This window comes from Phascolarctos cinereus, unplaced genomic scaffold (assembly GCF_003287225.1).
Source record: "Phascolarctos cinereus isolate Bilbo 61053 unplaced genomic scaffold, phaCin_HiC Scaffold_5;HRSCAF=322, whole genome shotgun sequence".
NCBI lineage: Eukaryota > Metazoa > Chordata > Mammalia > Diprotodontia > Phascolarctidae > Phascolarctos > Phascolarctos cinereus.
Window position 1 is genome coordinate 354,619,395 of NW_027555958.1, and position 12,172 is coordinate 354,631,566.

The 12,172-nt window shown below is 41.8% G+C and overlaps 1 protein-coding gene across 1 annotated transcript in view; it reads right to left on the bottom strand.

Moving 5' to 3' along the window:
• CNIH3 (cornichon family AMPA receptor auxiliary protein 3) overlaps positions 1 to 12,172 on the bottom strand; it is a 173,050-nt gene that overhangs the window by 7,398 nt on the left and 153,480 nt on the right. The window contains exon 4 of the mRNA XM_020982173.2: positions 1,976 to 2,088. Within this exon, the coding sequence (XP_020837832.1) occupies positions 1,976 to 2,088 (113 nt within the window). The remainder of the gene's footprint in view (positions 1 to 1,975; positions 2,089 to 12,172) is intronic.

Here is a 12,172-nt window from a genome sequence, read left to right on the forward strand (position 1 = left end):
GCATAAAGCAGCTGTTACAGTGGCAATAGGGAACACTTCAACACTAAGGGATGGAAAGAGGGCTCCACCATAAAGAGATACTATAGTGATAGTGATAGGGAAGCTCAAGACAAAAACACAGAAGATGAGATCTGAGATGTAAAAAGCTCCCTACTCTGCTTCCCTCATCAGTCCCTGCCTAGCCATCCAGTTGGACAATATCTCCCCTACCCAGTTGCCTTAATACCTAAAATTCCATTAGAGATTCTGTACCTTCTCATTGGCTCTTTAAAATACAAGGACTCACGAAATGGTAGACTTAGTTGCCTTCGTGTAAATCAGAATATCAGACACTTTCCTCCAAGATGGGAGGCCCCCAGAGCAACAAAAGTGCATTGTCTTGGTAGATTGGGAGCATCCAAAGGGGAACGGGGTGCTCTCCAATAGCACCTTTCTCCTCTGGCCTCAGTCACCTAACAGCATGGAATCTGAAACTCACATACATGATCTATTTTTTTTTATTATCTAAGCTTTTATAATTTTCTAGGTTGTAAGTCAGACTTAGAATTTAGAATGAAGAAGTATAGTGAAATGTAGAGCTTAGGACTAGGATAAGAGTGAGGAACCTGCAGCCTCGAGGTCACATGTAGCCTTCTAGGTCCTTGGGGGCGGCCTTTTGACTGAGTCCAAGTTTTATAGAATAAATCCTTTTATTAAGGGGATTTGTTCTGAGAAGCTTGGATTCAGTCAAAGGGCCACACTTGAGGACCTAAAGGGCCACCTATGGCCTTGAGGCAGCAGGTTCCGTACCCTTGGACTAGGAGAAAGGATCATGGTTTAAAGAATTAGGGTTAAGAGCTAACATTAGCAGCTAAGGGTTATAGTTAAAGAAGCTGTTGTTCTCTCATGTCCCACTAATCATGACTTCATTTGGGGTTTCCTTGGCAAAGATACTGGAGTGGTTTGCCATTTCCCTCTCCAGCTCATTTTACAGATGAGGAAACTGAGGCAAATAGGAGTAAGTGACTTGCCCAGGGTTACAGCTAGTATCTGCAGCTGAATTTGAACTCAGGTCTTCCTGACTCCAGGTGGGCCCTCTATCCACTGCACCACCTAGCTGCCCTTAGTAGGGTTAGCCTTATGGATTAAGGTTATAGGCTATAGTTATGGATTTGGTTTAGAGTTTATATTAGGAATAAGGATTAGATTTATGAGACCATGCATTAGGAGTCAAGGTTAGGGATTAATATTAAAGATAATATCCCAAGTTGGGGACTGGGTTAACATCAGGGATAAAGACTGGTGGTTAAAGTTAGCGATAAATTAATCTTGTTCCATTGTGATGGAACTCTAAACTTCCCAAATACGATTCCCTATCTGACCTGTCTACTTTGTAAACACAGGTATTCCTCATTTTGAACAGCATTCATGGGAAGTTATATGTTTTCAAGTTTTTGTAAAGGGAATCACATTTTTAAATGGGTACGGAGCAGGTGTCACTATTTTTAAAAGCCCTATAGTAAATCATTTTACAATTAAGAATAACCACCTAACAACTAAGAATGACCATCTTTTCATCTTAATCCAAATTTGTATAATCAAGTTTTCTCAAAGTGGGGCTCATCTGTAGAACAAAGGCATTTTCATAAGAAAGAAGTACTGTGATGGAGGAACAGCCCTACAGAAGATTCAGGGAGTTCTTGACTTGGGGTTGGGATGAAAATAAATAATAAATAACTCTCTTATGGTCTCTTTCTGCATCACATGCTTCATGCAATGGTTCAGGACTCTAGTTAGGACCAACCTACCGAGATGAAGAGTTCCCCTGGATGCCAGCTGAGAGAAGGTCATGAAAGGGACTTGGATGAGTATACTGCTGCCAAAGGATGAAAGGAAGTTATCAAGTAGCTCCTGGCATTGGAGGATTTCTGTCTCTGGCAGAAGGCTGGTAAAGCAGATGAAGGGGAGCAGTGAATCAGATCAAAGGCAGTCTTACCTCCAAAAGTGATAGAAGAGCAGAGGAACATTCAGCCCTAGCGTCAGCCACTCCTGGGCACACAGGAACATGATACAGAAAAGGCTGTGAATTGAGTATTCTGGCAGCACCAGCTGAGGGAGAAGCAGAGATACCAGAGTGAAAGATTAAGGATGGAACCTCCAACTCCTTTCTAGAGGCACAAAATATGAATGCTGGAAAGAACTTGAGAAAGCATCTACTGAAGGAGTTCTTAACCTTTTTTTGTGCTGTGGACCCCATCAGCAAACTGAAGCCTATGGACCAGGAGTGGGGAACCTGTGGCCTGGAGGCCATATATGACCCTTTGACTAAATCCAAAGGCCACAGGTTTCCCATCCCTGCTATGGACCCTTTCTCAGAATAATGCTTTTAAATGCACAAAATAAAATATGTAAGATTATAAAGAAAATTAGTTAGATTGAAATAAAGATATATTTTTTCCCATTCAAGTTCATAGCCCCAAGAATTATAGTAGCATTGACTTGATTATGGTTCCCAAGATGCAAAACTGGATAAGGAGTTGCAATGAGCCTCAAATACAAAGTGCTATATGGATGTCAACTGTTATCATAAGAGCAAGGTTCTATTCCCACTGTGAACCATTTTGGGGGTATTTTGCTTCACAGAGAGAAAAGTCCTACCTTCCTGGCCATAGAGTACATCTTTAACCCCAGACTGCAAGTATGTGTTCTGGATCAAGAGGGAATGGATGTCTGAGAGTAAACCTACCCCTCCCACTAGAAAACAACTAACAGCATAGGTGTAGTGAACAGCAAGGTTGAGACCCTGACTCTAGCTGATTAAGCTAACCACCCCAGATGGATACACACAGACACACACAGACACACACACACACAGACACACACACACACACATACACATCTACCAAGGAAGATACCCAAGACATGTTAGACCTACACATATAAGCAGATACAGACATTATACTTTGTATTTAAATGACACTGTCCTCCACACTCAAAAGAGTAACCAAGAATTAATCAAGGGCCCACCATTTCCATTGTCAGGCTTGGCGGATGAGTTGGGATCATCAGTATATTGCTTGGTAATGCAAGACTCCAATTTGCTCAGTAAATTCATCCTGGAAGAAAATTTACCCCTGTACCTTCATACTATTTTTGAACTATCTCAGCAAGGTACAATAGAAAGAGCAATGGATTTAGCAGACCTGGGTTCAAATCCTGTGTCTAGAGCCTTCAATATGGAGTCAGGAAGCCCTGACTGTGAATCCTGCCTCAGACACTTCCTAGCTGTATGATCCTGGGAAAGTCACTTAACTTCTCCCAGACTCACTTTCTTTATCTATAAAATGGGGATCAAATAGTATCTAGCTCACAGGGTTGTTGTAAAAATCAAATTTGAGATAACGTAAGCAAAGGACTTTGCAAACTTTAAATATTTTTATATTTAAACTTTATATCAATAAAAATATAATACATAAAAGAAAAACTTTACATAAATGCTAGCTGTTATTATTACCAGCTACATGATCATGGTTGAACAATCAAACAACAAACATTTATTAAGTGCCTACTCTATGCCAGGCACCGGCCTACACACTGGGAGTACAAAAACAAAAAGAAATAAAACGAAATAAAATCATTCCTGCTTTCAAGAACCTTACATTCTACAAGGTATTTCACAATTCTTAATATCAATTTTCTCATCTATAAAGTGAAAGAGTTGGATCTGATATTCTCCAATGTCTCTTCCAATTCCAAAAATTCTATTATCTTATAAAATAATTTGCACTCTGCAAAGAAGCTACCCTTAATGCCCTGGCCAAGTTTAGAGAAGTCCTGGTAGGTAGCTTTCTTGGTAAAAGCCTGGATGGTTTGGGCTCTGGCTCTGGTTTCTCGATAGCTTGCCACCTCAGGGAAAGAATTCTCCTCCTGTGCACATACGTTCATTTTTTAAATCATCGGTTTCAAGCATTAGCCACTTCTTCCAGGGTAATTAACATGTTTAGAGACAGCCGCTCTGTGCCTGAATCATCTATTATAGCACCATCGCCGTCTCCAGGTCTGATGACAAATCACTGTCTGATTATGGTTTGGATTTCAAGCCCCACTATTAATCACTGCTGCCTCTTCCCTTTTTGGGGTTTGATTCATTGTGGAAGCTGTAACCTTCCAAGCAGAGAGGATTCGTCATTGTCAAACCTCTGGGAGAAATTGCTTAATGGAGTCAATCTGGCCCTAAGATGCTCCAGCCTTTGTGGTGAGGGCAGTGTTCTGGTGTAAGTGAGGTAGAGAGGGAGAGATGTTTTACTTCCAGGGGTGAATTTGGCTGGGATGCTGAAATCCACCCTACCCCAACAGGGAACATAAACCACATGTACTTTTCTCACATTGGCATGAAGGAACGCAATTCAATGAGGAAAAAACAGGGCTCACCACATGCTCATACCATCTAAGGGAAGATTATTCATCTTCCTTTCTCACACTCACCAGAAGCAATAGGCGTTCACAGCCACTAGTATCCTCAGAGACACCAGTAATAAGACCAACCTTGGGCCAAAGAGTATTACTCAAACACAGCCTCAGACAAGCCACAGAGAGGTGGACAAACATGGCCAAGGTGTTTAGAGATTAATTCAATTAAAGAGCATTTATTAGGCGGCTGCCTTGTGTCAAGTGCTCGTGATACAAAGGAAAAAAAATGGAAAAGTTCCTGTCTTCAACAAGCTTATGTTGTTAGAACTAGATGAAGTAATATGTAAAATGTTAAAGTGTCCTAAAAATGCTAGCTTTTAGTATTACCATTATTATTATTATTATTATTATTATTATTATTATTAATAACATTCTACTGGGGGAGGTCTGCATACAGATAAGTAAAGACAAGAGTATTTGGGGACAGCTAGGTGGTGCAGTAGATAGAGCACCGGCCCTGAAGTCAGGAGAACCTGAATTCAAATCCAGCCTCAGACCAAACACTTGACACTTACTAGCTGTGTGACCCTGGGCAAGTCACTTAACCCCAACTGCCTAAACAAAGACAAAGTATTTGAGGAAGGGGGAGGGGTAGCAGCACCAACAACCAAGGGATGGGGAAGGATTCTGGTAGGTGGTGGCCCATGGGCTGAACCCTGAAGGGAGCTAACTATGCCAAGAGTCAGAAATGATCAGGAAGAGTGTTCTAGGCATGGAAAGTAAGATGGAAAGCAATGAAGAATGTAAAAAAAGTCATAGAGCATAGGCTGTCAGAGAGAGTTCATGATTAGGTAGAGAATGGTGAACAGCTGTAGGAGTAAAGGCAGGGGTGCACTGGGACCAGCTCAAAATGGCTCAAGAGAGCCAATTGTTAAATTTTCAGTGTGAGCATTTCTGGCACAGAAATCAGCAAATGCTGCAAATCAGGGCTGGATTTATTATTTCGTTGATTGTCTAGGCTTAGGAAAGTGATGGAGAGTCTCGGTGAGGGGGGAGGGGAAGGAGGGAGGGAGAAAAAATTTGAAACTCAAAATCTTATAAAAGTGAATGTTGAAAACTATCTTTACACATAATTGGAAAATACTATGAAGTGGAAAAAATAAAAAGAGGAAAAAAAAGAAAGCGATGGAGAAAATATTAGTGCAGATTAAACTTAAAAGTATATCCTACATTTTTTTTCAGTGAGATGGTTGTTAAACATTTTCCAGCAAACCACTAAGTGAGGGTATTATAGCAATCCTCCTCCAACAGATCCCAAAAGACTTTGCGGTAGAGACGACAGACACCCCCCTCCCACCGCCCACCTCCCAGCCTTATGTTGTTCAGTCCTTTCAGTCATGTCTGACTCTGCAGGACCCCGTTTGGGGTTTTCTTGGCAAAGATACTGGAGAGGTTTGCCACTTCCTTCTCCATCACAACCTTAGAGAGGCCCAGAATTCCAAGTCGGACTTCTGCAGAGAAAGAAGTAGATGTCATGTAAACTCACCAGACATAATGTTATACCTGTTAAATAAAGAGGTAGAAAAAATAGCTTTGAGGATGAAGGATAAAGCAAGATTGCCTGGTATAGGGAAAAGAGCACTGGGTCAGGATCAGGAGTACTGGATTCAAATCCTGCCACTGATTCTAACTAGTTGCTTGATCATGAGCAAGTAAGAACTTCTCTAAGACTCACCTTCCTCACCTTTAAAACAGGGGTAGTAATGCTTGCTGTAGAATAATTTAGCAAACCTTAAAAATGATAGATTAATATAACTTGAAGCTATTTCATAGGCATGGTAGCACCTCACAGTTGGGGCATGTTCAGTGCTTCTCTCACATGCAACAAACATGATGTCACCCAGGGCACAGAAGCCAGTAGAGAAGGTAAGCCTTCTCCTGGTAAATAGGTGGAGGCTCCCTCTGATGTGCCAAAGTGAACATCACAATGCGGCTGACTGTTGATGGTCTGTTTCAAGCCTAGGAACCGAACAACTGCTTTCAGTTTGTTAAAGATTCCTTGCTTGGCTTGTCCTTTCATGGGAACCCAGATTCCAAAGTTGCTCAGTCAGGCTCTGGGCAACTACCCAGTGTGGGAGCATTTTCTTTTAAGGGGCAGCTAGGTGGCACAGTGGATAGCGTACCAGCCCAAAAATCAGAGTTCAAATTTGGCCTCATATACTTAATAGCTGCATGACCCTGGGCAAGTCACTTAATCCTGACTGCCCTTAAAACACCTGCTTTTTATTTTCTCTCAAAATATTAAGAAATATTATTTCTCCAGCCTAAAACCTTCCCCAGACTCTTCCCTTGGGAAAATCAGAAGAACAGAGACCAGGACACAGAGACCAGGACCTTCTTTTAAAATGGAACAAACTTAACTCTTTGTCTAGATAGTATCTGCTGTCTTTCTACCCTACCAGAAGTGATTACCATGACACGCCTGAGGCTAGTGTTTTCTCTTTTGAAATTCAAGGTTAAGATATTGATCATAGGAAGGAACTCTAAAAGAGAAGTGGTCCAGCATGCATTTGGTGGTAACTACTCTGTAATGTTAACTCAAAACTTTATTTTAATATAGTATGATTTTTTTTTAAGATTCCTATAAATGTTACCTGAAATTTTCTTGGAGCTGAGTCATGTCAGAAGACATGACAAATATGCCAGTTTGGACATCTCTCCAAGCTAGAAATAGCTTGAAAGCATATTAAATAAAATTGTTTCTGGTACACTTGAGCCCAAATTGCAGAGTTCATTATTAGTAACTTTTTTTTTCCTGTGACACTAGACAGCCCAGATACTCTGTAAGAGAAGCTGCTGGTCTGTGTTTGTTGAGATGAGAGAGGCAATCAGGGACTGGCTTGAACTTGATCAGATTGCTATGGTAATGAAGCAGAAATCAAGTCTGGTCACAGACTCTATGATGAATTACGTGTCTGTCTGTGTGTTTCTGAGCCTCCTCCTACCTGGCTATGGAGAAACCATACCTGAGGAGGTATGCAGCTCCCTCATAGAATGTGACCATGAGAGGTCACATGATCTAACTCTGCCTTCCACATCCCAACCCCTACCCATCCTCCCCGCAAGAGCAGCCTCACCAACATCCACTGTAGTCAGAACAAGTCGGCATTCAGTCTCTGCTTAAATATCTCCGAGGACAGCAAACTCACTACTTCCAAAGATGGCTCATTGATTCTGATTTGACACAGTCCAAAGTGTTCTTTACGTTAAGCCAAAACATCTTCCTCCTGCAAACTTTCACTCCCTGGTCCTAGATCTTCCCTACACAGAATAAGCCAACCTCTCTTCTATATGACATGTAGAATACTCTAAGGAAATTATTGTGCACCCAACCAAGTCTTCTCTTCTCCATACTAAAAAAAACACTAAGTTCCTTCAACAGTAATCAACTCATCTCTTCAGGAAGCCCTGTCCCATCAGGGGAAAAAAATGTGTCTTAGTATAAAGAACCTAGGTTATTGAAACCATTGATGCGATTCATTCTAGCCCTACATTTTGTGAGTAACCTATTCCCTTTATCCCATTTTCCTACCCCCAGCCACCTATTCAGCCCTTCACTGGGCAACTGGCACCTCACATCATACAGTATGATATAGTGGGAAAGAACCCTGATTTGGAGTCAAAGACGCTGGGTTCAAGACCCAGTTCTGCTAACTTACTTGTGTGTCTGCAGGCAAGTCACTTACCTTTGCTGGCCTCTGTAACATCATCTGTAAAATCATAGATTTGGACAAGAGAATCTCGGAGGTTCCTTCCAACACCAATTCTATAAAACTATCTGTGTTCAAGCCTAGGCTACATAGCCACCTGCTAAGGATGCTGAAGTGAGGATTACTACAATGTATGGGAAGTTGGATGAGATGACCTCTAAGGGCAAGTCTAACTCTAAGATTCTACTGCTATTCTAGAAGAGCAACTCCTATGTAGAACAGACAACATGTAGGAAAGCCAAATGAAACACTTACTAATGGTGCCCCCAGCCTCCTTTAGCCATTCCTTATTGGCCTGAAAGCCATTCATTATTTTTTTAAAGGACAGATGTTATGGAATTTACCACCTCCCTCCCACCAGCATGAGCTATTCCCTAAGAAAACTGGCCTTCAAGGACCCCTCCCCACACCTTTCATCCTGAGGGCCCCAGGAGAAGGTTCTACTCAAGTCAATAGGAATCACAAAAGCATGAAAAACTGTAGGATTGGGACCCACAATGAGGCAGTCAGGAAGTGCACCAGGTTGCTAGCTCTGAACTGTCTCAGGGAAGAGAACTGAACAATTTCAGAGAATTAAATGAACTGAGCAAGGAGCACAGAGCACATTGTAGAAGTCATTGCATCTGACCTTGTATTCACATTGTGTGAAAGGTGGATGAAGAATGAAGATCGTGGAATAGCCTGATAGCTTTTGAGCTCCCTCCTTCTCTCTCCCTCTCTGTCTCTCTGTCTCTCTCTGTCTCTCTCTGTCTCTCTCTCTCTCTCTGTCTCTCTCTGTCTCTCTGTCTCTGTCTCTCTCTCTCTCTCTCTCTCTCTCTCTCTCTCTCTCTCTCTCTCTCTCTCTCCCTCTCTGTCTTCTCTGTCTGTGTGTCTTCTCTCTCTTCTCTCTCTCCCTTTTATCTTTCTCTGTCTTCTCTTCTCTCTCCCTCCCTCCTTCCCTTTCTTTCTCTGTTTTCTCTCTCTCCCTCTCTCTCCCTTTTTTCTCTGTCTTCTCTTTCTCCTCTCTCTCTATCTTCTCTCTCTCTCTCTTCTGTTTCTTCTCTCTTTTTTTCTCTGTCTTCTCTCTGCTTTCTTTTCTCTTCTCTTTCTCCCTCCCTTTCTCTCTCCTCTCTCCCTCTCCCTTTCTCTCTGTGTGTCTTCTCTCTCTCTTTTCTCTCTCTCTGTTCTCTGTCTGTCTGTCTCTGTCTCTGACTCTGTTTTTGTCCCTGTCTCTCTCCCTCTCTCTCTCTCCCACTCTCTCTCTCTCCCCTCCCCCATCAACTGGTCCCACAACTTCAACTATCACTTCCACATAAATGTTCCCTAATTCTGACCTCTGTCTAGTTCCAAATCCACATTTCCAGCTCTTTTTGGACATTTCTACCTGGACAGCCTGCTGCTGCTTGATGTCAAAAACCAAATTCAGTCTCTTTTTCTCTAAAACCAGCTACTTCTCTAGACTTTCCGATCCCTGTTCTCCCTACCGCTATTGACCACGTTTCATTTGCTGCCCCTCCTCAGATACTGATTTATCTAATCAGTGACCAAGACTTAAGGCAACATGGAGAACTGTAATGGAGAGAGTACTGGACTTAGGATGACCTAAGTTCAAATCCTTCCTTCCTCTGATATTTACGAGCTGTGTAACACTGAACTAATCATTTAACCTCTCTGAGCCTCAATTTCTTCATCTGTAAATGAGAGGTTTAGAACAAAAGGCCTTGGTAGTTAGTAGTGGCTTGGTGCCCAAAGTTGCATTGGCAAATTCATTTTGCAGAGACATCATGCCAGAGAGAAGGTGAAGATAGTGGAAAGAGAGAGGGGCAGCTGTAGTAGTACATAGGATAATCTCACTGCTGGGAAAGGGCTACCTTTCCCACCCAAGGCTAGAGAATGGTAGTAGTGATTGTGTCCTGTGTTTCCAGAGATTTGTGAAGCAAGGTGCAAGTGAGTCATCAGAATCACAGAATTCATCAGTTGGAAAGGACCTTATCAGACATCCAGTTCAATTCATGCCTCAATGGAACGTACGCTATCATACACCCCAAAAGTGGCCATCTAACCTTTGCTTGAAAACCTACAAGGAAGGTGAATCAGTGGGTTCATCTTCTGGGGCAACTCATTCCACTTATAGGTAACTCTTCCCCATGTTGGCAACAGAAGCAAAGCCCCCATCGGCTTCATGTATGTATTCATTCCTAGCCTCAAAGAGGTTAGTCAGTATGCACCCTGAAATACAGAAGAAATGAAAGGAATTCATCTGCCGTAACTCAGCCTGTCCTAAGGGGTGGAGTTCCTCTATTGAGAATGTGATTCTTAAAAATTATTATATCATCAATCAATAAATATTTATTAAGTGACTCCTTCTCTGGCTAGAACTCATATCCCTCTTCTCTGAGCTGTTATTACATCATTCACCTTAAAACTATTTCATATGTGTTTGTTTCATCTCTTTACTGGGACAGTAAGTTCCTAGAAGCCAGAGATCATGTAGTTTTTTTTAACTTAATATACTGATTGCTTCTTTTTTAAATTTAATTTCTTTTTTCAGTTAACAAAAATCTGTTTTTTCTCCCTCGTACTCTCTTTGAAATGCCCTCATACCTTCTTCATCCATCTCTGAAAAAAGAAATCAAAACTCTTATAACAAATATGCATAGTCAAAGGAAAACATAAATTTCCCATATTGGCCAGGTCCAAAAAAATATGAGAATATATATTTTAGTTTCTTTGTTATCTCCCTCAGTTCTTAATGCAGTGCCCCACACATAGCAGACTTTCAACAAATATTTGGAGGAGGTGAGAAGAAGAGGGAGGGAAAAAAGAGAGAAAGAAAGAAAGAGAGAGAGAGAGAGAGAGAGAGAGAGAGAGAGAGAGAGAGAGAGAGAGAGAAAGAGAGAAAGAGAGAAAGAGAGAAAGAGAGAAAGAGAGAAAGAGAGAAAGAGAGAGAAAGAAAGAAGAAAGAAAGAAAGAAAGAAAGAAAGAAAGAAAGAAAGAAAGAAAGAAAGAAAGAAAGAAAGAAAGAAAGAAAGAAAGAAAGAAAGAAAGAAAGAAAGAAAGAAAGAAAGAAAGAAAGAAAGAAAGACTTAGGAATCAAGAAATCTGAGTTCCAGAACTTATTTTACATGTAACTAGCTCATGGTGCAGTGAGCAAAGTATTGGAAATAGAGTCAAAGGATGGACAATTTGAGGGCATGAGTCCCACCTCTGCTTTTTGCTAACTATCACATCACCACTCTGGGGCCCTCTTTCCTCTTCTGTAAAATGAAGCAGTTGGACTAGACAATCCCTAAGGCTGCTGTCAGCTCTAAATTCTATGATCCTGCCTCTGTGACTTCGGGCAAATGATTTAAATTTCCTGAATCTTAATTCTCTCATTGGTAAAATGGGCAGGCCAACACCGACACAGAACGCCAGTGACAGTCACATGACATGATGTATGAGAAAGCCTGGAAAGGACCCTCCTGGCTGCTCTGCGGCTTCCAGCTCTTTTTGCTCTCATTCTTAAATGCGACCCAGGGCCAGCAGATAATTTGCCAAGCGTCACCCAAGGGGTCAGCGCCATGAATAGACTTAGATTACTAATTTCCAGTCCCTCTCTTCTGCCAGGCCTCCTACCTTTGTGGAATTTGAGCCCAGAACTCTTTAGCTTTCTACCTCCAAAGCACAATAAGAGAGAGCAGTAGTCTTTCTTTGCAGCAGCAATAATCCTAATTGCCTCCATCTTGACTTTGTGTAGAAGGGTTGGAGATGGAGTCAATGACTGAGAAGGAAAACGGGGTGTTGCCATCCCTAGCCTATACCCTCATTAAGTACGTCCCCAAAACAATAATCTTGTTCTGAAGGCCAGGGCAGGGAGGGAAACTAAATCTTAGTAAAAACTCCTGTTTGGCATTTAAATTCTTTCACAACCTGGTCCCCACCTCCCTTTCTACCCTTATTGTACAATACTTTCCTTCACCATCCATCCAAACCACCATCTTGCTCTCCCTTACATGTGACAATCCCTCTCCCATTTCAGGGCCTTCACTGGA